At 44.8% G+C, this 25,455-nt stretch overlaps 1 protein-coding gene and 1 long non-coding RNA gene across 2 annotated transcripts in view; both read left to right on the forward strand.

Annotated features, from left to right (window-relative positions):
* LOC146507507 (protein NLRC3-like) overlaps positions 1-6,268 on the forward strand; it is a 35,312-nt gene extending 29,044 nt beyond the window's left edge. The window contains exons 8-10 of the mRNA XM_085181563.1: positions 4,129-4,302; positions 4,916-4,962; positions 5,117-6,268. Coding sequence (XP_085037689.1) covers positions 4,129-4,302; positions 4,916-4,962; positions 5,117-5,646 — 751 coding nt within the window. The 3' untranslated portion in view covers positions 5,647-6,268. The remainder of the gene's footprint in view (positions 1-4,128; positions 4,303-4,915; positions 4,963-5,116) is intronic.
* LOC146507506 (uncharacterized) overlaps positions 1-25,455 on the forward strand; it is a 138,279-nt gene that overhangs the window by 38,199 nt on the left and 74,625 nt on the right. The window lies entirely within an intron of this gene.

Here is a 25,455-nt window from a genome sequence, read left to right on the forward strand (position 1 = left end):
GGGGGGCAGAGGAGGACAAAAACCCAGTGTTCCAAATGAGAAATAAGAATACTGTGATCCACAGTCTCAAACGTTGCAGAAAGATCTAAAATCACAAGAATTACAGAGCTTCCAGAGTACTTTGCTGTAAGGATGTAATAAAAACCCCATAAAAGTGCTGTCTCAGTGGAAGGAAGATGTTTAAAACCAGACTGAAAAACCTCCATAATACCACTATTATCCAAAAACGTATTCAGTTGGGTAAAAAATATTTTTGTCATTAATTTTTCATTTTTCATTCTGCACTCTTTTCTGATAAAATTTCCAACAGTCTTTTCACATTTCAAAAGAAACATGCAACTTGTCTTTCCACTTTTGCTCTGCTCTCCTACACTGACGGCTGACTGCTTGGGTGGATTAATTTAACCGGGGCTGAGAAATATATTCAGGGCACCTAATTTTTAATTGGGGCCTCAATGTTTAGGGTCTCAGTACAGGTTTCCTGAAACTGCAAAAGCAGCTCAATCGGGGGTGAGCCCAATAGTGATCTCAGGGTCAGTAAAAATTTTCTTCATGAAAGTGGAGGAGGAGAGAACAATGGCAGAAGAGTTAAACATTCGGTAGCACCTGGGTGGAGCTCGATCTTAAAACTCATGCACAAGAGAAATGTCAAAACAGGTTTGTGATGAGAAAACACTGAATCCCCAGTTTCCTAATAAAAGGAATTTTGAATATTAAAATCACCAACTATTAAAATCTGATCATATTTAGGCACAACTTTAGCCAAAAAACATGAAAAGTCATTAAAAAAAATCTTAGTTAAGCTTAGTGGAGCAATAGATTATTGCACACACTAAGAGCAGAGAGATTCCTGCTACAAAAATGAGAAGCTCAAAGCTGGAGGGGGAAACCGGTACATGGAGTTGTTTGCAGTAAAAGTTATTTTTAAAAACAGTCAATATTGCTTCTCCTCTACCTGATATTCTTGGAGGATTAAGAAATGATCAATCAGATGGCAACAGTCCAGAAATAATACTAGACTCATGAACTTTCATTCATGTCTTAGTCACAAAAAGGAGATCCAATCCATTGTAGGAAAGAAAAATTGTATATGATGAACGTTTTTATTTGCTAAGGACATTTTTTAGAGCCAATCCTCATTGGAGCTGGAGTCTGGGCAGAAGTTGTCTGTGAAGCCCAAGTTAATGGGCACAAATTCAAAAAATGTATTCCACAACTCCCAAGGTGTGAAAAACAGCAGCGAGCAGGCTCACATCCACCCAAGCCCACCACAGGAACCAGACAAGAGACAATCCACAAGTCACCTTTATATGCAATGGAACAGATCAACTAGAGCAGCCACTGAAAAAAGGATAAGGCAAGCTTTAAGCTTCACCAGCCAACAGGCGTGTTTACCCCGGCGTCTACGACGGTGCGTCGGGCCATGTGGAAGCATTCCACATAGCAAGTAGTCAGGAAGATCAGCTAGGGGCAGTGGATACCCTGTTCTTTGTTCTTTGTGATTGTATCATTCAAAACGTATGGCAAAAACTTCAGATCCAAAGGTTTTTGGTGTTCATACTAGACTTGTGGTCAAGACCGCCGAAACCAAGACAATACCAATACCAAGACCAGAGGGTATCGAGACCAAGACAAGACCGAGGCAGACTGAGTCAAGACCAAGACAAAGTGGAGACGAGACCGAGACAAAAAAGTCTTTAAACTGCTGCCAGATGCTGCTACGTTTACGGGTGTCAGGCATATTTATGTGTTTTTGCGATCCACCCGCACACCGCTTTCTACTGTCTCACTCACTAAGAGGACAGACGCACGCTCCACTTGACTGTCACATCTCTCACCATCTCTGTTTTTCACATAATGATATTATCCTATATCCTCGCATGTGGTTGGCCACAATATAGAGGAATTAGAGCATAGCTGAGCAACTGTGGGAGAGCTGAGCAGTGAAAGGAAATTAAGTGAAGAGCTGGCTCTCACTCAATGGGAGTCAACTCTTCTGATTCACTACAAAGCACTCTCTAAGCACGGCTCTTAGAGCTGATGTGTGGCATGACAGAAGAGTCTCTAACGGGTGCAGCCATTTATTTCCTCACCAAACACTGCTTATTCTCTGGACATCGTTGAGCACAGTGAAAACTATAAAATAAGAAAAAATTTATACCCATACAGTGCTTTTGAACCATAACAATAAAAACAAATGAGCTTAAATTAAATCATGTAAATTCAAAACAAGTAATTCTCAGATTTACAGTCATTGAGGGGCTGCTTTAAACAGCATCAAGGTGTCTCACAAATCAGTTGAATAAAATATAACATCAGATAACATCACATACCTCAGTCCGCTTGCCAAGGGTACAACTCCCGTGAACACTTAAACATTCGGCCCGTTTCTCATGGGGCACTGCTAGCTTGAGTGACACACATGTCTAAGCTAAATAATAGCACATGGGTGTAGGGATGGGTACCGGTGTCCGGTGCCATGATGGCACCGGTTCTGACATAAACGGTAGTAACCAGACCGAAAAGCAGCGCACATTTCGGTGCTTTATTTCGGTGCTTTTTTTTCCTGAGATGTGATACACTTCGAATTGTAGCCAATCATTTTACGTTTCCGGGGATAGTAGGCGGGTCCAGGTACGTACGTTCTTTTAGAGCAGAGCTACAGATTAAAAATGTCCAAGACGAAGCGGTCAAAAGTCTGGCTGTACTTCACAGCAAAATATGCAAACTCAGCAGCCTGCAACAAGTGCTTTAAGCTGATACTGTGGAAAGGAGGTAACACCTGAAATCCGATGAAACACCTGGCGACGCATAGCGTCTTTTTTTAAAAGCCGAGAAATGCGCCGTATTTGATAGCTTGCTGCGAGACCTCACACCGAGCGCATCTACTGCAGTTGTGGTGCCTGTTATCGGACCCAGAGTTAGCAACATCCCCCAAAAAGCTGAAGAGTAGAGTCCTGGCCCCTAGCCCTGCCAGTGTAGCAGAAATGATGAGGATGATGATGGCAGCAGCAGCAGCCGTTCTTCTCTGCGTGAGTAGCTTAATGTTGTTCGTGTTTAATTTACGTTGAGTAGGCTAACCACGTTATTAAATTAATGCATGTAAGGTGAACTAGCAAACATCATCATAGCTACATGCGGCTGCCTTCTTGTTTGATGGCAGATACTCCCTTCACCCTGGCCAAAAAGGCTAAAATGACCAAAGAAAAAGTGGGAAACAGGTAAACATGAGAAGTTTTTGGACAAATTTGTGGTTTTTTCCATTGTTTAAGCACTGCTTCCAGCCAAGAGTGATACCATATATGCCCTATAGCTGCAGAAAAGGCTAACATTGTTATCTTTTTACAAAAAAACAGCTGAACATGAGAGGTTTTTGGACAAAGCTTGTGTTCTCCATTCTTTAAGCACCGGTTCGAGCACCGTTTAAGCACCGGCACCGTTTCAAAAGTACCGGTTTGGCACCGGTATCAGATAAAACCTAAACGATACCCATCCCTACATGGGTGTATGTAACATGAGTACAGAACGAAAAAATATTCAGATAGCTCACAATACTAACACAGTAACATGCCTTACGTTAGAAACAAACTTGACACACTTTATCCAAGTATTATTGCAACTTACATGGACTTTATGCAGTTTATTCCTGTGCACAACAGACTGCTCTATACAGGTTACATGGCACGCTTCTGAGTTCATCCGTCATTAATGCTACCGCGCATTAAGCTCCGACAACCCCCGTAATGATAATGTACGGTACAGACCAGTGGTTCATTACATGATGCTTTTGCGCATGACATATTATCGAACTTTACATTGTGTGTCATGGATACTGTTGATTCCAAATTTCCCGACCACTATGTCGATCCGAGACAGCGAGACCAAGACAAGACTGAGGGATCCGAGACCAAGACCAAAGTCCGTTGAGACCAAGACAAGACCTAGACCGGTCGTTGTCAATTGAGTTTGGTGACAAGAGTTATCAGAAGCAAAACAAACTATAGCACAACTATAGCACAACTGACAGAGGCAGACGGCGAGCCACATGCAGTGGCGCCATCTTTCTGGACGGCTTCAATCAGTAGAAAATCAATGTTCACAGATGGATTGTTGTTTGTGTGTCTGCAGTCTGTCAGGCTGTCTGATCACAGAGGAAGGCTGTACTTCTCTGGCCTCAGCTCTGAGCTCCAACCCCTCCCATCTGAGAGAGCTGGACCTGAGCTACAATCATCCAGGAACCTCAGGAATTAAGCTGTTGTCGGCTGGACAGACGGATCCGAGCTGGAGACTGGCCACTCTCAGGTATGGAGAGAATGTCTGATAGAGGAGGAAGAGGTGGAAACATTTCTGTGTCCTTCACTCGCTTCCTATTCTTTTAATAAAGAAAAATCACAGAACAGGAATATCTTTTCCTTGCTCACAACTAAAAAAAACCCAAAACTGACAAAAAACCTCTTGTAACTGATGAATAACAGTATTTTAGAGAAAAATCAGGTTTCCTTCTAATCCTAATTCAGAAATCACAACAGATTTTAGGTGGTACCAAAACACATGCTAACAATGCTGGACTCACTCAGAGGTCATGTACAGTAACCACACTGACACCAAGAGGCGAAAAACAGCTGGCAGCAAAGGCAGGGAGGTGTCCTTTCTAGCTAAAAAGAATAGGAATATAAAGATAATGAACGTCATAGTCTGAATCAGTCATTTTTCATTCAATACAGTGGTGTACTGCCAGACCCAGGATGAGTCCAAATCATCAGCAGTTTGATCCATGCATGGATTGCAGTGTATTTGTGAAAATGTTGGGCTGTACCTTTATCAGTGTCTAACTGTGTGTATGAGAGCCATGTAATGTCCACGTGTGCATACTGAAAGAGAGTGTGCTCGTCTGACCCCCCCCTCCTCCTTCCAGGGTGGAGCCTGCTGGAGTCCGATGGTTGAGACCAGGTCTGAGGAAGTGTAAGTGTGTTTTTAATGTGATTCATGAAAACAAAGCAGCACACATTCAACCATCTTCATCATTCTGATGTCAGGAGTCATCATCAAAGTGTCAATCAATGAACAGATGATGGATCAATAACTACAGCTGGATTGTGTTTGTTCTCTCTATCAGATTCCTGTCAACTCACAATCGACACAAACACAGTGAACACAAACCTCCAACTGTCTGAAAACAACAGGAAAGTGACACGTGTGGAGGAGGTTCAGTCATATCCCGATCATCCAGACAGATTTGATGTTCGTCATCAGCTGCTGTGTAGAAATGGTCTGACTGGTCGCTGTTACTGGGAGGTCGAGTGGAGAGGAGGGGTTGGCATATCAGTGAGTTACAGAAGAATCAGAAGGAAAGGAGAAAGTACTGACTGTGAGTTTGGATTTAATAATCAGTCCTGGAGACTGTACTGCTTTGATGGTCCTCGTTATGTCTGTCACAATAACAGAGTAACATCCATCCCCTCCTCCTCCTCCTCCTCCGTCTCTAACAGAGTAGCAGTGTATGTGGACTGTCCTGCTGGCACTCTGTCCTTCTACAGAGTCTCCTCTGACACTTTGATCCACCTCCACACCTTCAACACCACATTTACTGAAACTCTTTATCCTGGGTTTACAGTCTGGGCTGGTGCGTCAGTGTCCCTGTGCTGAGTTGAGTGTAAAGAGTGTTCTCCTGTTAGAGAAACACTCTGACTGTTGAACAGATATTTCAGTCTGTATATGTCTGTCTCTTTCACTCACAAACACGTTTTCAGATTCATGGATTCAATCAGTTAATGTTTTAAACTGTTCTAAATGATTGCTTGTAAACCTCTTCCTCTTCAGTCCTTCAACCCTTTAAGACCGGTAGGAGCAGGCACACTCTGTTTTGCGTAACTATTTTTAAATCCCCGCAGGATTGCAACCACGCAAGCTAGCACAATATTTTTTTTTCCATATGAAACCGGAGGAGTTTTACTTGCATCTTATGCCATCAGCTTGTCCTAGGTCATGGTTTCCATCAACATATAGCTTTGCAAAAATTGCATAAAACGCTCTGATAGGTTTGTATAATAAACCTATTCGCTGGAACGTTCAAGAGAATTCTACTACACAGCAAAAGCAAGACACAAGTAGACAAAGTTCTTTATGTTTCTCGTATACGAGGAAGACCAACTGGACAAACGCCGTTCCTTCGCTGGACCCCAGTTGTTTTCGTCTGCTCCCTCGCAACAATGCTCCTTTATTGAGGTTACATGAATATACATAGGTTCATTAACATATGACGTATACATACACACAAAGAGCACCTTGCTTGTGTGTTGTGTAAGAAAGTGTGCGTTTGTGGGGGGTGGGGGGTGGGGGGTCAGAGTATGACCCCATAAATGACTTCCCTAAACCTGCTGGTCTGGAAGTCCAGCAGTTCATCTAAACAAAAGGCACTTAGACTAAAAGAGACATAGATACCTTTATCCTACCATAAAACAATAAGAGAAGGTACGACCTCTCCCATGCTCCCAGGATGTGGGTGTGAATGCCAGAACACTCTGGAATGCACACAAAGTCTTTGCAGACCACTAAGGATCACATATCCTATCACTACACACTTGATTATACACTTCTAAGCATATATGGTTAAATATTTCCCAATACAAATACGACCTTCAGGTCCTTTTAAGTCTATACTGGTGTTTTTAGAAGTTATGTTCGACTTTATGCTTTATAGGTCATTTCTGGGATGCTTATAACTCAACTTGCACTGTTGGAAATAGTTTATTTTGATGCACATGCTGGGGTTTTTTTTTTTTTTTTTTTTTGCAAATTTTCATTATAATATTCATTTTTGTTTTTCCTGCAGTATCTAAAAATTGGTGTATCTCACAAATAAAACTATGAAGACACTCAAAAATAAATTTCCTGTTGTTGGAAACTATTTTGTGCAACTTTTTTATATTTACAGTTTTGAGGGATAAACCTCTTAAATTTCTTTAACTAGAATTATATGTGTTAAATATATATATATATATATATATATATATATATATATATATATATATATATATATATAGTAGTTTATTGCAGTTTTTTGCAATTTATGTAGTTACTATGGACTTAATATATACATATTATTAAAATTTGGGCCATAATGGTTGTATTGATGTATAGCAACTTGAAGAATGGCTCTACAGCAGGGGTGGGCAACTCCCGTCAATCATTTATCATTTAGTAAATCTGCCGGAGCACGCAGAATAAAACACATTCTAGATACAATGCTTTATCATGCATAGCACCAGCATAGTGGTGGGTCCACAGTAAGTCAGATGAGGACACTGAACTTTCGTTGGCCTGGACCTACAATCTTACACAACGGCACACTCGTCTTACACAATTGTTATGTTCCCAAACACCGATGATGGGAAACATCTGGTTTCAAGTCTGGGAAAGGGTTGTTGTTCTGAGAAGGTGACTTTCAGGAATTGTTCTGACGTCATAAAGGCTATAAAGCTTCCTGTATCGGGCAGAAAGGGGAAGACCGGCTTCCCGCACTGTATAATAAGTGTGTGTTTAATAAATCACTTTTTGGACACCCCCTAGGACTCTGTCTGCGCTTATTTTTCCTTCCAAATCAAAAAGAACCTTACACCCTGCAGGTTTTAGATGTGTCCTTGAACCAACGCAGCTGATTTAAATAGCTAAATTGGCTCCTCAACATGTCCTGAAGTTCTCCAGAGGCCTGGTAACGAATTAATCATGTGTCAGGTGTGTTGACCCAAGGTGAGATCTAAAACCTGCAGGACACTGGCCCTCGAGGCCTGGAATTGCCCACCCCTGCACTACAGCATGTAAAAATATAAAGATAGGCTTTGGCGGGCTTGTTTCTATGCTAGGTCTTAAAGGGTTAAAGATGGAAGCTCCCATTATTCCAGGATCCACATGTTGTTTTGCTGTCTTTTTCCACTCAAAGCTTCACAGTGAATATCAGTATATTGTGTTTCTCTTAAGCTCAGTTCACAACCAGTTCCTCTGCATTTTCAACACATCTGAGCTCATTGAAATGAATACAAATGTTTGATTTCTCTTTCTTAATGGGGTGTTTCCAAGCTCTCCACATGCTCTTACTGTTTCACTCATTTTTGGAAGCTCATCATTTGAAAATGTTTTAGCCATATAAGCTGAAAATATTGGCTCAATTGTTTTGAATGCACTTCTAAGCAGAATCAGATTGTACTGGGGGATCACAATTCATGGTGCTTATCTAATAACAAATGCATCAGTACTGTCATCAGTAAATGCATCCTTAATTTCCTCAGATTTGAAGGATGGTCCAGGTGTATCCTTCATGGCCAAACCTATCCCAGAATTCATACCGCAGCCAAGCCAATTCCAGGTTCCAACAATGGCGACGGGTACTTAGTTTTAACTAGAGATGGCACGATACCACTTTTTTATGTCCGATACCGATACCGATATCATAAATTTGGATATCTGCCGATACCGATATGAATCCGATATAGTGTGTTTTTTAATCAATAAAACGTTTTTTTTTATATCTTGCTGCATTTTGTATAAGTTTATACTCAAGTTTAAATAAATAACAACACTAAAGCTATTCTGTTATACCTGTATGTAAAAAATACAACAAAATATTTCATAGTTCAGCAACACTGATCAATCTAATAAACTTAAACCTGCTCCATCCTCCCTATTCTGGTATTTTAAAGAGTACTTAGCAGAAATATTAAGCAACCTAACTAATAGGGTTGCAAACTCCCAGCAAAAAAAAAAAATAGGGAACCACCCCCCACCCTCCAGCTCATGATGCTTAATCGATGTAATCAAATTTAATTTGATGCAGGGAGAAAAATGCACAGAAAGAAATTATTTTTCAAGAATAATTAAATAGATTCAACATCTTTCTTCAACAGAATTGCAGACTGCACAGATGGTATCTTCCCAAAGGAAAAAGTAGTATAGCTTACTAGGGAATATTAGACTTAACAGTTACTATATACAGTAATGGACTTCTATATATTTTACATCAGATTAAAACTTTGGGTGTAAGATTCAGATAATTATTTATTAAAAGCTAGATATTTTAAATGAGAATAAGAAAGAAAAGTATGTCTTTGTGCCCCCTTTTCCCTGTTCATGCCCTATCGGCCCCCCTGGCTAAACTTTGCTAGATCCGCCCCTGCACAGTTACCAGCTGTCAGCTACGTAGAAAACGATCCTGGTCTAGAAAGTAATATTAAATAAATTCTAACAACAACTTATCAAGCTTAATAGTGCTGCTGTTGTTCAGCCGCTGGTTTCCTCTTTCTGGTGAGAAGTGGGCCAAAAACTAAGAAGAGAGACGGACTCCCGACAGAAAAGCCGATCAGCTGATCATTATCAGTTTCACGATTGAAGTAGCAGCAGGAGAGAGAGAGAGAGAGAGAGAGAGAGAGAGAGGCAGTCTCCATATATCTGTTGTTAAGCTTAAGGTGGGAATGCTTTACAAACATTCAGAGATGAACTTACACACTTGCTTTACTTCTCTCTGGGAAAACTTCCTCGGAGATGAAATGCTGGTTTGCTAGCAGGCTACAAATACACAGCGGCTCTATCACATGACGCACACTGCTGCGAGTGCTACGGTTATGAGCCGAGTTACGCCGTGTAGCAAGCTTTGTGAGGTGCTTTTTTGATATTTAATGGATCGGATTACATTTTTTATTTCTCGCCGATATCCGATCCAGTAATTTGGGTCAGTATCGGACCGATACCGATACGTAATATCGGATCGGTCCATCTCTAGTTTTAACATTACTCTTATTGCTCTTTCTGGGTCACAAAATAAACTTTTAAGATATTTTCGTGCCAGAATGTAGCTGTGTAAACTTCAAATATCTTCTCGGTTTATCAAGATATCACATATTTGGTAAAGGGCTTAGACATTTTCAGAGACCTCTGTTAGTCACGCTCCAACACCTCGATAGCTAGCCGGCTCAGTAGAGCCGACGAGAACAGCGACTTCCCGGAACATGGTTTTCAAACCCCCGTGGTCTTTAACTGCTCTGGTTAAACATGATATATAAGTCACTTAGATAACCTAAAAATGTTATTGTTTTTTTTAAGTGTTTTTTTGTTCCTGAGTAAATCGGTTTGGCTGAGATTAAAGTTATAATTTTCACACATCTGAATAAACGTCAAACAGAAAACTGATTAAACAGAAGAGTGAGCTGGTCGAGAATCTACTCCAGTGTCCTGTTATATTTAACATAGCAAGGAGCAGACAGCTGAGTTTATTAAACTCTACCGAGACAATCTGCAAATGTCATTAAAAGTTTAATAAACTACCATCTTGTCTTTATTTTTAGTTAGCACATACCTTAAACACTTCAAGCTGTAAGTTCATGATAGTTATATAAGAGCAGGTGTATGCTGGTTTTGTCTTTTTGGTGTTTTTTTTTTTTTGGCACAACCCAACTGTCCCTTTCTCCCCCACATTTGTTGTATGAATTTGTTTTGTTTTTTTTGTGAGAAAGCTGTCATTAAACTTATTTCTGTTTATAAAAATTGAACAGAGTTTCTGGAGTTGTTGTGTTACCCCCTCCTACCCTCGAGGAGGTGTAACACAAGTGGGGGCTCATCCGGGATCTGTTTTCCGGTGCTGTAGACAACTCTGACGTGTGGTGCAATGTTACTGCTGTCATGAAATCAATATCCTGAGTATCCTTATTTTCCTATTATATTGTTTTATGTACTTTAATAATGAAGGCTTGTAGAGCAAGGCCACTTTTGACCCACAAACTAAGTGCTCAGCCAGACTGAAAAACAGGAAGTTTTAGTGCACAGGCATATTAATAGATAAGATAAGAAGGAACTTTCCATATAAGCAATGCTTGAAACTGTGTGTGAGACGTGTGTGATGCCTGAAGTACAGAAATAACACCATATAAGACACATGTTGAGATTCTAATGTTAGAGATCCTGCAATTGGCATTTGGGCTGTGCAGAGGTCTCTCTCTTCCGGAAGATGATTGAATAAAAAGAAATATAGATGTTATAACACACTATGAGTCGATTTTCTCTGTTCTATCATAGGGACAAAAGAATCAGGGTTAATATTTGTTGTTTCCGCCCGGTTCTTCGTGTAACAGAAAGAACAAATGTGGCCGAAGGTTGGATCTGATTTGAGGCGAAGAGAAGACTGGTCTAAAAAGATTTAAAGGTAGGCACAAACCTGTTCAAAAAGCAAATTTGTACATATTGACTGAATTCTAAATTATCTGTTCGCTGAGTAGATGATCTTAACTATCAAATTGGCTCATCAGTGGTAAAACTAAATTCTTGAGAATAAAGTAAAGCTTTGAAGTAAGGATAATAAAACGTTGAGAATGACAGTTCTGAGTTAAAAGGAATATGGTATTTCATGGAAAAAGAGAAAAAGAAGTAATGTGTGTTTAGGATATTAGGTAATGGGTCATTTTTTATGGGTTTGAGTCCCTATTGATTATAAGGTTGGACCTGCATCGGTGAAATAGTTCTGGTGGACTTTTGATTGTTGTTTCAAATTAATGTAAAGTATCTTAGGATGGAAGTTGGACTTCTAAGAAGTGCATAAGTCTCGAGGTGGAGACCTCCCGCTTTTTACAGACGTGTAAAAAGATGCTCCAGGGTGGGGAATTACTCCAGGTGGCGCTGCTAAGACTTGGGGCCTTGGAAATAGCTAGTGATTGGATCACTTTGCCGTTTGGAACGGCATTTGCACTTTTTTGGGCAGCAAAGGTTAGACGTTGGGTGTTGGACACTTTTAAATTGACTTAGGGATTTTAGAGATAAGGCCAGAGACAGTTTGGAACTGATACTGGTTAATTGATGACAAAAAGCTTGGAGCTTATCCATTGTATGGTTGATTTAAATTTGTCGAAATTGTGTAGGTGTTAAAAGGTCAGGCCTGACAATCTTTGTAGTTGTAATTACTAGATGTCTTTGTAATATAATGTAGGAAGAGTTTTGTGTGAAGCAAGTCTGTGAGTCACCAGTGAACTTCAGGGCTGATGCTATTTTTAGATGGTGTGTGTGTGTGTGTGTGTGTGTGTGTGTGTGTGTGTGTGTGTGTGTGTGTGTTATGTGCAGGCTGTGTGCACGCCGGGGTGGTGACATGAAGGACCCAAAATGCAGACTCAGGAAACCAAAGGTGAACTTAAATACAACTTTAATGTTAAACTAAAAAAACAACAAAACTGAGTATCCAAAACTAAACTTACACGAACAGACTGAAAAAACACACAGCTAAATAAACGGTAGATCGCGACAATGACAAACTGAAACACAGGGCTTAAATACATAGAGGGAGCAATCAGGGAATGGACAACAGGAGGGAAACACAGCTGGGGCAAATCAGAACTGACGAGACAAGGAAGCGTAAACTGAACACACTGAGAAGAGACAGAAACCTTCAAAGTAAAACAGGAAACACAAAACACAGACTGAACAAAAGACACAGACTCACATGCAGGCACTACAACAGAGGGAACAGAGACGTGGGACCAGGGCAGACACAGACTGGACACGGGGATACAGCAGACAGGGGAGACAGCAACCAAGGATTACACAGAGACAAACCATAAGACATGACTCACAAAAACCCAAAGACTAGAAATTATAAATAATATCATAAACTCAAAAGCCCTGGGTCAATGACCCAGGCATCCTAACAGTATCCCCCCCTAAAGGGCTGGCTCCCAGACAGCCCAACCCGAAACACCAAAACAAAAAACAACCCAACCAGGGTGGGCGGCGGGGGAACAGGATGGAGGGACCGAAATGAAACAAACACACGGAGCCAGAGACAAAAAATACAGGGAGCAAAAGCCCAAAACAGAACAAAACAACAGCACTGCGGCCCAGCAACAGTCCAAAAGAAAACAGACAAAAAGCCCATGAAAGGCGCAGAGGCCCAGGTACCAGTCTCGAAAAGGTTCAGGAGGCCGGCCCGGAGGCTGACGGCACAACAGTCCAAACCCGGGCAGTTCAGGGGGGCGGCCCGGAGGCAGGCGGCCCAAGAGCCAAGAGGACAGTTCAGGGGGCCGGGCAGGCGGGAGGCACCGGCGGCGACGGAGTAGGTCAGGAGGCCGGCCGGGCGGGAGGCACCGGCGGCGACGGAGCAGCTCAGGAGGCCGGCCGGGTGGGAGGCACCGGCGGCGGCGACCGAGCAGGTCAGGAGGCCGGCCGGGCGGGAGGCACCGGCGGCGACCGAGCAGGTCAGGGGGCCGTCCGTGACGGCAATGATGTCCAGTCATCGGCCCGGAAAGTGGACGTGCAGGCCGGACAGGACGAGCAGGCCGGACAGGACGTGCAGGACGGACAGGACGAGCAGGCCGGACAGGACGTGCAGGACGTGCAGGACGGACAGGACGAGCAGGCCGGGCAGGCCGTGCACGCCGAGCAGGCCGGGCAGGACGTGCACGCCGAGCAGGCCGGGCAGGACGTGCAGGCCGGGCAGGACGAGCAGGACGGACAGGACCAGACGGCATGGGGACCTCAGGCGCAGACGAAGATAGATGGAGCGAGGCAGGACCAGGCGACGCCGAAGGCGAAGACACGGAGGCCGGACCAGGCGACGCAGAGGCTGAAGCTGAAGCCGGACCAGGCGAGGGCGAAGACTCGGAGGCCGGACCAGGCGAGGGCGGAGACTCGGAGGCCGGACCAGGCGAGGGCGGAGACTCGGAGGCCGGACCAGGCGAGGGCGGAGACTCGGAGGCCGGACCAGGCGAGGGCGGAGACTCGGAGGCCGGACCAGGCGAGGGTGAAGCTGCAGGGAACGGCGTGGGAGCCGCAGGTGGTGGCGCTGCAGGCGACGCAGGTCGCTGGACGGGCCCCTCGGACCCTCCAGCGGGAACAGGAGGCAGGACGGGCCCCTCGGACCCTCCAGCGGGAACAGGCGGCTGGACGGGCCCCTCGGACCCTCCAGCGGGAACAGGCGGCTGAAGCGGTCCCTCGGACCCTCCAGCGGGAACAGGAGGCTGGACGGGCCCCTCGGACCCTCCAGCGGGAACAGGCAGCTGAAGCGGTCCCTCGGACCCTCCAGCGGGAACAGGCAGCTGAAGCGGTCCCTCGGACCCTCCAGCGGAGGCAGGAGGCTGGACGGGCCCCTCGGACCCTCCAGCGGAGGCAGGAGGCTGGACGGGCCCCTCGGACCCTCCAGCGGGAACAGGCGGCTGGACGGGCCCCTCGGACCCTCCAGCGGGAACAGGCGGCTGAAGCGGTCCCTCGGACCCTCCAGCGGGAACAGGAGGCTGGACGGGCCCCTCGGACCCTCCAGCGGGAACAGGAGGCTGGACGGGCCCCTCGGACCCTCCAGCGGGAACAGGCAGCTGAAGCGGTCCCTCGGACCCTCCAGCGGAAGCAGGAGGCTGGACGGGCCCCTCGGACCCTCCAGCGGGAACAGGCGGCTGGACGGGCCCCTCGGACCCTCCAGCGGGAACAGGCGGCTGAAGCGGTCCCTCGGACCCTCCAGAGGGAACAGGAGGCTGGACGGGCCCCTCGGACCCTCCAGCGGGAACAGGAGGCTGGACGGGCCCCTCGGACCCTCCAGCGGGAACAGGCAGCTGAAGCGGTCCCTCGGACCCTCCAGCGGAAGCAGGAGGCTGGACGGGCCCCTCGGACCCTCCAGCGGGAACAGGCAGCTGAAGCAGTCCCTCGGACCCTCCAGCGGAGGCAGGAGGCTGGACGGGCCCCTCAGACCCTCCAGCGGGAACAGGCAGCTGAAGCAGTCCCTCGGACCCTCCAGCGGAGGCAGGAGGCTGGACGGGCCCCTCGGACCCTCCAGCGAGAACAGGCAGCTGAAGCGGTCCCTCGGACCCTCCAGCGGAGACAGAAAGCTGAACGGGCCACTCAGCCCCTCCAGTGGAGACTGAGGACGGCTGGAGCGGTTCTCCAGAACCCCCAGCGGGACCAACAGATGAAGTGGGTGTGATGTTAGAATGTCCAGAGTCAGAATGCTCAAATGGAGCATGCAATAAACAGTCACCGTCTTCCCCGACAGGAGATTGCTCAACCGTCCTGGAGTGGCGGCGGCCTGAGCGCCGTTTCCTTCGGGATGAGGAAACAGGAACCGGTGGAGAAAAGGAGACCTCCTCCTCATCCTCTGACCACATAGCCGCCAGGAAGAAGGCAGGCGAACGAGGACCCGGCTGGTGTGGGGAGGGAGAGGAAGTCCGTGGCAGTATTGAGACGGGTGGAGAGTGTGTGTTGTCCTGGGGCAGCGGTTGGGAAGATGTAGTGAGTGAGAGAGCAAGCTCACCAGCCTTGACTTGCTCTCTCCAGGCAGTAATGGTGTCATCCAACTTAGTGTCCTTCGCAAACTGAGAGAGCTGAGGGTTATGATGAATGAGGGCATCTACTGCACTTAGCCCGACTGCCATAGTCCGTAAATCCTGTGCCTGGGCAATGCGGTCGAGCAGACTCACCATCCGCCTCATCTCGCCGTTGAACTCCGAGGGAAAAGAGTCTGCGGGGTCCATGTTCTGGTCGCGATCTTCTGTTATGTGCAGGCTGTGTGCACGCCGGGGTGGTGACATGAAGGACCCAAAATGCAGACTCAGGACCCAGGCATCCTAATAGTGTGTGTGTGTGAAAATGCAAATGAGGAAGCTGTGAAATGCTTAGAGTGTGATTGATTTCTATAACCACGTTTACAAACATTGCTATATGCCTGTAATTAAGACGCTGGTTTTGCCCATTACAATATTGCAAATAAAGTTTTGATTTATTGCAGTAAATGTATGATCTGTGGCTGAGTTTTGATATAGAATAGACAAACTTTGCATGCTTCAGGCCGGCATTTCAGTCAGAAGATTTAGACTGATTTAGAAGATTTTAAGAGATAAATGCTGGTGGTTTTTTTCTTCCATTTTGGTGTGTGAGGTTTTAATTGTTTTAATTGTTTTTCTTTTAGTTCAAGGCTGAATAAGCAGTTACTGGGTGTTGTCTACTTCCTCTTTCTGATTCTAAAAAGCATGTTTGATAAAATACTCTTAGGAAAGTGTATTTTGAGTGATTCTAAGTGTGTGAATGTTGTGAGTACTGGATTTGAGTGGTTCTGTGATTTGTACAAAATAATAAATAAGTAATAATAACACTACGTAGGTTCATAGCAGAGTGCGTAAAAAGAGGAAGTCTGAGTGAAAAGTGTGTGTGAGTGCGTCAAACATGAAGTGTATATTTGGCATGAAATGTACTAACGAAGGGCAAAAGATTCTCCCCTCCAGTTACCTCCTCGGTGGTACTAGGATTAAGAAGAGTCTCCTGTTCAGTATCCCTCCGCTTTCCCGCCTTGACCCGCCCCCCCCCAAGGATCATCCCCTGCACAAACTTGATTTGTGGAGGAGCGCATGGGTATCGGTGGGCTTGAAATAGACCCTTGCATGTAACCTCTTGACCTCCTTCTCCTCCTCAAAAAAGACAGTGGTGTCTAAAAAGTTAATCTCCAGATCGCTATGCTCATGTTTCAATTTTATTGAAGAATGATGTGTATTTAAAATATGCACAAACTGTTGGAACGCGTCTTCCCCATGCGCCCACGCGCCTATGATGTCATCCAGAAAGCGCAAATAAAACACCGGCTGTAACGGGCACTTGGCCAGCGCCCCTCTCCCATTCGCTCATATATATGTTCGCATACGACGGAGCGTATCTCTGGCCCATTGCCGTGCCCTCCATCTGCAAATAGGCCTTATCATCAAATTGAAAATCATTATTAGTCAGGCAGATCTCTAAAAGTCGCAGAATCTCCGCATCCGGACGCGCAGCATCCGGGTACCGGTGAAAGATGTTACTCACTGCTCTCAGACCCCTCTCTGTATTAATGTTCGTGTACAGGCTATTGATGTCTATTGTAAACAGAAATGCATTCTTGGGCACTGACATAGAACGGATGATGTGTAAAAAATGATATGTATCCTTAAGGTAACTCGGGTGTTTGTTGGAAAGCGGCCCGAGAAAGGAATCAATATATTGAGAGACGTTATATGTTGCGCTGTTGCAATCCGAGACTATCGGTCTCCCGGGTGGGATTTCAAACTTAATAGTCCACGTGTCGGGACTCTTATGGATTTTAGGCAGTATGTAGAATAAGCGTAGGCGGGGATCATCAGGGCCTAACAAGTAATCACGCTGTTTCGCGGAAATGTATTTGTTGTGATATAAGGAATAAACAATTTTCCTGATTTTCAGCTGCACTTCAGGCTGGATCGAATGTGAAATACATTTATAATATTTTGTATTACCCAGCTGTCTTTGGGCCTCCAATCTGTACTGTTGTTTATCCATAATCACAATTTTTGACCCTTTGTCCGCCGGCTTAATGACAATATTCTTATTCTCCTTTAAATCTTCAAAAGCCTGCCGTTCCTCCCTCGAAAGACTGCCCTCACCACCCATCCGCGGCCAAAATAAGTGAAATGAACAAATATCTTTCTTTATTAGGTCTCTGAGCGGTTCGCTCAAACCGCGGTTCCCCACTCTGGCTCCCACACGGATGGCAAATTAAAGGGCTCCCTACAAAAATCCTCATCCTCAAAATAGTCTCTCAACTTTAAACGTCTATGGTACCAATGTAAATCACGACGAAGCTCCTCACGGGAGAACTTATGCGGCGCTGGAATAAAAGTGAGACCCTTCTCCAATAATTTTATCTGTGCTGCTGATGGAACAAATAACCTGGACAGATTTAGGACATTAGAGGAAGATGACCAACTCAAATCCGGCGGGGGAGCGGGATTCCTCTCCCCACTCCGCCGCTCCAAGTGCGGTTCTATCGCTCCTCTAAACCCGCGTTGAGTCGCAGGCTCTCACACCAACTCTCAAAGATTCTTCCGGCTGTCTCCTTTGTCCAGTGAATCCCATCCATTGTGGTGTGGAAATCGTGTTGTGAAATGCATGGCAAATACTTATAGTGTGTGCTAATGAAGTTATTGATCATGGCGAGATTGTATCTTTGAATTTTAGATAACGATCTAGAGAAGTGAATCTGCGCGACAAAGATGTCTGCATTCGGAAATGCCGCTCATGCACCATGCACCACCCTACGTAGCTGTTTAATCGAAGTCTTTTGAGGGTCCTGATCCTTATTATTTAAACCCACCGAAAGCACCACCACTCCCGTGCCCTCACATACCGGCGCCGTCTCCAGTAGGTTAAAAAAATGATAAAAGTTTGCTCCCGGATAACTCTCAATTTGAATCTGATTATTTTTAAAGGGGGGTATCCTACTTAAGTTCGAATCCCCCAGAAAAACTACAGGTTTATTGACTCTGATTTTCCAATCCTGTAGTTTACAGCTGGCTCGCGCCCGGTGGTATGATGGCGTGTGCCACGCCCCCTCCACAATCTCCGTTTCGGCCTCCGCCCCGGTCACTTCCTCATCTCTTGTAGACTCGCAACGGCTGCGTCCCTCCGCTCGCTTTTTTGGACCCACGGTTTTAAATTCATCAGCAGAGTCATTGCTTTCACTGACCTCCTCGCTCAGGTGGAAATTACTTTTAAGATTGAAATGGTGGAGATCGGCGCAGTCCAATGAGTCACAGCTCATATTGCCCGCTTGGTCGTGCTGCTGCATGACCTCTATCATCATCTCCCCTACTTCTTTTCCACCTGTTTGAGCAGAGGATTTAATTTTTAACCGTTTTTACTGTTTCGCTACGGGTCTCTCCGTTGCAGACGCAGCCGGCATGTGTGTTTGGTCACCTTCGCGAGGTACAGAGGAAGGACCTGGGGGGGCGGTGGACCGGGGCGGCAAAGCACCGGGAGTATTCAGGGAGGAGTCACAGCGTGCGACGGTCGCGGGGCATGCAGAGGGAGAACACAGAGAGGCAGGCAAAATGTCATCAATCCCATCTAGATCTACCGCAACATTTGAGCGAATTCCTCTTGCTACACGCCCCACCTCCCCACCCTCCCCTGTCTTCCCCCCACCTCCGTCCCTTTCCGTATCCAAAATTATTCCCCCAAGGGCACCCAAACGGGCCGGCGCACGGGCCTCCGCTTTCCGAGAGTCACTCAACTCCTCCAGCATCGTTTTCCTTTTACCCAATGACAGATTCTTCTGGTAGGAAGCCTTTTGCTTATTATTGTTGCTAGTATCACGGCCCGCTACAATTGTAGGTAAAGCCGGAAACTCATTCTCATCCCTCCAGTTAATTACTACTGAACCCGATTCTTCCCCTCTCTCAACCTGTCTCTCCGTGCGCTCGGCCTGAGATTGGGCCGCCCCTCCACCCTCTTCCCCTGGTGAATCAAGGAGAGCCTCCACACACGACATTGTGGACGCCCTCAAACGGGCCCCATACCTTTTTAAAGCCCACCCTTTTGCTACCTGGAGCGACACCACATTCTTTTCAATCCCTTTTAAAGACTGAATGACATTAACATAATGTTCATACAGTATGTCCATGTTCTTGGCCATCCAGGAGTCCGTATTACGCTCCAGCTGTACCCTGACTTTTTCTGTAGGTGCTGCCGGCTTAATAAAGTTAGACAATCTGGACACCTGTCTCACCATTCCCCTGGGATATAAGCCTGTGTCACGCGCCTCTTCAATCACTCCTTTATGATGTACTGTCTGGATTAATTTAAAAATATCCTTCGCACACTTTCTAGTCTCTGCATCTAGCGCACGATTTAATCCAGAGGCAGCTACATAGCTTGCCGTTTTCCCGAAGCGTCTCAAAACCGGGCGACCCGGCTGTCCCAATCCCTCCCTTAGCCTCGTCTCATCCCGACCCCCAGCATACATAACCAGGCCAACATCAAACGGACCTTCTCCTAAAGTTTCAGAATCGTCTATTTGGACCTTGTGTCTGTAAGTGGGGAGCTCACCTGTATTTCCTCGCGGTCGCTGAGCCACTCGGTTTATGCTTGGCGATCTCTGCCTTCTCCGAGCTCTCCTCTGGTGGCGTGGAAACGTCCATCCGCCATCCTGCATTTCCCACGGCGTCCTCATCTGGTGTGCCTCCATCCTGCACCTAAACACTCCTTTTGTAGATAGTTACTCCTCCGATCTCGGGCGTCCCCGTTACAGTGTCTGTTGGTCGGAGTAGCTCAAAAACAAGAGGGTTAAGGTCGCACACCGATGCCTCGTTCTGTCCAACGCCACCTCTTAGTTTCAAATTTAGAGTTTCACGAGGAGAGTGTAACAGGGGGAAAAAGAGCTCCCCACTTAGTAGTTTCTTAAAGGAGTCCGTTAAAAGAATTAGTCTCTAGTGTGATCAGGCTAAAGCATTGTCATTATCGCCCGTCACAGGGAGAGCTGTACAAAAAATTCGCTTTTCTCCCAAAAAAAGTCTGGCCTGGTGTCCCTGACGTTTCGCGGATTTCCCGCTTCCTCAGAGGGATACACGCTAATGGGGGCCAGGAGAGAACGAGGCATTAAAACATTTGCTAAGAGACGCCCAGTCCCGTGGGCCTCTCCCAGGATAGGTCACCCTAAGTCACATGGGAGCAGTGAGGTATTCCCACGACACACACCCCTCCCAGGTGTATTCAGGTGCCCAGGCCAAAAATAGTATATAAAAAAATATATTATAAAAACAACCCTTTCATACAAAAAAATAATAATAAATAAATAAAAAACTTATGTGGTGTCACTCCTGCATATTAATACCATAAAATTATTATATAAAATTGATCTATATAAATGAAACTACATAAAAACGTCATCCTGCTAAAGATGAATATTTAAGAAATACAAGAGGTAAAAATTTATTTGTCCTATAAGATAAAAAAGACAAATTAAACATTGAAATTAAGAACCAAACAATGAAAAGGGATGGGGAAGGAGAACTAAATTAATTAAAATAACAAACTAGGTAGGGGAATGGGGTCCGTGAGGGAGTCTTAGGGCTGTCACGGACCAGGGGGAGAACCCGACAACGGGTAACATCCGGAGCAGGAACGTGAAAAACTGGGGAGGGAAAAACAGGAGGGAGGGGGAAAAAAGACAACACAGAAGCAATCCACAAGGATTGGTAATTAAACAATTCAAACAACCCAGATTCACCTTAGAACAAAAAATTAAAAAGGGGGGGGGAATAATAATAATAATAATTTAATTAAAGTAAGAAACTAGGTAGGGGAGTGGGGTCCGCGAGGGAGTCTTAGGGCTGTCACGGACCAAGGGGAGAACCCGACAACGGGTAACATTCGGAGCAGGAACGTGAAAAAACTGGGGAGGGAAATTAAAGGAGAGGGAAAGAAATCTAACAATTAAACAATCCAACCAAGGATTGATAAATAAACAAATCAAGCGACCCAGATTCACCTTAGTTTAAAAATTAAAAGAATAAAACCATATATAAATTAATAAGCTGGAACGAGAACCTTTCAATTCAAAAGAAGGGGGAGATCAAGTGTCTCCTGAAAAAAACTTTTTCTTTCCCCTCATCTCTCTGTCTAGTACACGGATTTAATCCTCAACCAGTGGTCGGGGGAAGACACCCACCCAAAGAACCCAGGGATCTGATCTAGTCGGTCAGCGGAGATCCAGAATCACACAATGTCAGAGATACTTTTTATTATTTGCAGTTTCCCTCATCAGTTTAGGCATTATGATCCCCAAACCAACCCCTGTTAGTGCCCCTACACATAACTAGGGGTATATCTTATAGATTTTTAATATAAACAATAAGGGTTGTAGGCCCAGGGGTTTAATAAGTGCCTTTTAAAAAATCTGAGGGCCATAGTAGCCAAGATGTTTAAATTTTTAGTTAGGGGAAGGGAACTGAGCCTGCCACCTCTGTGAGGCAGGAAACGCACGGGCCATCCCTCCCGAAGGAAACCCACCCTGCTGGATGTCCCGATTACGGGAAAGCCTCCGCCTTTTCCCATATCGGACAACGGTCCAATCACCTGAGGCCATCCGGTCCTCAGTTTTAAGTCAATGTGTGTGCTTTTGTTATGTGTTTTATACTGTTGTCTTTTCTGTGTTTTGGGTTCGCCTTTGGTATCTAAATAATTATAACTCCAGTGTGAGTTTTTATGAGGCGAGAAATCAATATATAAATTGAAAAAGAAAAAAAAATATATTTAAAAAAGAAAAAAATTAAAGAGAAATTAAAACAAGTGTTTTTATTAATTAATTCGGTCAAAAAAAATGGTGTGCCGTACGCGCAACGTTTCGACCCTATAAGGGTCTTCCTCAGGTGCTTGGCACACAAAGAGCTAAACAAATGAGACTGCAATGCACAAGGCTGTGGCTACTGATGTTCACTCCTCAGAGTCCAGAGTCGAAATGAGCTCCAGGCTGACTCCACCTCCCTTTATACCCTTCCCTCTGTGTGTGGTTTTTTTTGTTTTTAACCAAACCTTTTCAGTTGTCTGCTATTGAAGCCTATATTATCCTTTGTATATAAACCGTTTTTAAGATTCTAGTGTACATATGAATTTGAATATTGTGGAATCCCTTGTTTTTAATATTTAATGCTTTTAACCGTATTTGTTTTGTGTAAATATTATTTGTGTAAATAAACTGTTTTTTTAACATTTTGCCCTATTATAAGCCTTCTTAAATATAATTATGTTAATGTTCTACGCTATGAAATTGTATTGTAAAGAAATGCTGTTTTTAATTTGCTGTTTTAACATTTTACGTGATTCCACGGTTTTTAATGTAGAAATCATTTTTAATTCAAAGAAAAACATTTTACAATCCATTTTTATTATGTGAAGGGTTTCCAAAATCAAGGTTTTGTGTTATGGCCCCCAGGTTAGGGTTAGAATTAAGATAGGGGAGGGGGTATGGTTAGGTTTAGGGTTAGGGTTGAAGAAAAAGAACCTGTCCCTCCCGAAGGAGGAACAGAGCGTGCACGGGCCATCAACCCCGATGGTCCACAGCCTCACATCCCTCTACCTCCATGAGTGTTTTTGATTTTCAAGGTAAGTATTTCTTTTACAGATTTTTCTTTTCAGGTCAGTATGGTTTTTGTTTTAAATTTTGAAAGGTAAGTATTTGTTTTTTGCAGGTTCTCATTTTTCGTGTCCGTTAATTTGGCTTGTTTCCAATAAAGTTTTTTCAATCCCAATTTGTTTTCTGTTTGGTTTTTTAATTTAGTTTTGACGTATCTCTGATTTTAGTTTTTAAGGAAAATCAATAAAACATGAATTAAAAGATGAAATAAAATCCCCCAAAATAAACTAAAACAGCAAACTAACATAAAGTTGAAAAAATTAAATGAGTATGCCCTTGTCGCGACGTTTCGAAGTTGTTGCTTCTTCCTCAGGCGAGGGCATACTGAAGAGCTCTGTGTTTGAGCCTCCCATTTATACTCTCCCCTCTGATCCCGCCTCCTTGGCTTTCTTTGGCTTTCTTGTAATTTCTTTTTCAGCTTTTTGCTTTTTTCCAATTCTGCCAGACTTTTTGGCTCTAATCTTTCCCTTTTTCTTTCTTTCTTCTTTTCCAGTCTTCTCCTCTTTACCCTTTTGTCTTTTCCCTTTTCATCATCCTTTTCTTCCCTTCTCTTGACCTCTGCCCTTTACCCTTCCTTTTGGCCTACATCTTTCCTCTTTCTCTTCCAATTTTAGGTTACTACTAATGCCGACTTGGCTTTTTCTACAAAACTCTCGACCCTGCTTGGGGAGGACTCAACCCGACTTGGGGAGTAAATTTAGAAAGGAGATGTGACTTTTGGTTAGGCTTTAGGTTTCAGCTGTGATTAGGATTACTTGGGCTTCAGATCCAGTACTGGGCTGAGGTTTAAGATTTAATTTCCAAAAATGAAGTAGAAATGGGATTTTCAAAATTGTAAGGATTTTAGGGCCAGATTAGATCAGGGGGTAGATATAATAGGGCTAGATTCCGAATTACGGTTAAGAAATTTTAGATAAACAAATTGGTTGAGGTTAGGGTTCCAAATTTGGATGGGCTGTCCAATTAGAAATTGGTTAGGTAAGGGGAATGAAGCTCCTCCCTGCACGAGGAGGGCAGGAGCAGTGCACGGGCCATACTGTGACCCTTCCCAAGGCCCACTACGTTATCGCCACTCCGTCTTCCGTGTCCGTTACTCTCTGGTTCCGAATCAGGTAAGTACCTTCCTCATTTAGGCTTCCAGGTAAGTACCGTATTTTTATTATTGTTGTTTTTAATCCAATTGTATTAATATTCTCTTTTCTTACAGGTTTTTCAAATTGTTTTTAGGGTTAGGGTTAGGGGGTTAGGGTTAGGGGTTAGGTTACGGGGTAATAGCCAGTAGTTGACCGAATAAAATGGAATAACTCGAAAAGTAAGTGTCATAGAGGGATGAAAGTGGTGTCTATGGGGGGTTTTGGGGTCCTCCGGACACCCTGGTGAAGACCCCATGTCGATAGCACCAACGGTTGTGGACTTAGGCAAAATCGGTCAAAATTTGACCGAATAAAAAGTTCAAAGTGGGAGATAGCAGTGTCTGATCGGGCTGATTCGACCACCCCTGTACTCCCCAGGCCCTGCCGGGTCGTTAGACACCCAACATGGCAGGGATCGGTCACTTAACATGTGACCGAATATTTTTGGTCAGGTGACCGAACCTAGTCATGTGACCTATCGACGGATGCGGAATCGAACCGGGATACCAATTATGCGATCCGTATTTGTCCTAGCGACAGGTGAGGGCAGATACGGTAGCTGGGACCAGAACCAGAAAGGCAGTGAGTGCAGGGGGCTGCCTTTTAGGCTCCTATCCCAAGGGTAAAGGGTACCCTGATGGCCAGTCAGGGTATGACTCGCTGCTGGCTGGCAGCAGAGGTCACCATTAGACATGCCCTTCAGTATCATGGTGTTGTGTGTTGTTGGTTTTTGAGGTGCATGATGGGCGATATATGCAAATTATGGAAGGGAGCCTACTTCCTTGTTCCCATGATGCTTTGCTGTTCTGTCATGGCTATAATTGGGCTAGCTTAGCATTGGGCTAGCTTAGCATTAGCATTTTTGCTAACTTTTCTGAGGTGGTTCCTGGAGTAAAGGGAAGTGAGTCCCTACTGTTTCCTGTGGTGGTAGCTTAGCATTGGGCTAGCTTAGCATTAGCATTTTTGCTAACTTTTCTGAGGTGGTTCCTGGAGTAAAGGGAAGGGAGTCCCTACTGTTTCCTGTGGTGGTAGCTTAGCATTGGGCTAGCCTAGCATTAGCATTTTTGCTAACTTTTTTGACATGTTTTGTGAAGTGAAAGGAAGTGACTTGCACTTGTTTTCCCTAGTGTTTGCCACTTGTTTTCCCTAGTGTTTGGTGATGTTTTCTTAGGTTTTCCCACTGGTTTCCCCTAGTGTTATGGTTAGGGCTTGCCACTTGTTTCCCCTAGTGTTCTGGTCAGGGTTTGCCACTTGTTTCCCCTAGTGTTAGGGTCAGGGTTTGCCACTTTGGGCTAGCTTATCATTAGCATTTTTGCTAACTTTTCTGACATGTTAGGGTTAGGGTTAGGGGTTTAGGGTTAGGGGGTTAGGGGGTTAGGAAGTGTGGACTGAGCCTGT

The sequence above is a fragment of the Neolamprologus multifasciatus genome, chromosome 12 (genome assembly GCF_963576455.1).
Source record: "Neolamprologus multifasciatus chromosome 12, fNeoMul1.2, whole genome shotgun sequence".
Classification (NCBI taxonomy): Eukaryota; Metazoa; Chordata; class Actinopteri; order Cichliformes; family Cichlidae; genus Neolamprologus; species Neolamprologus multifasciatus.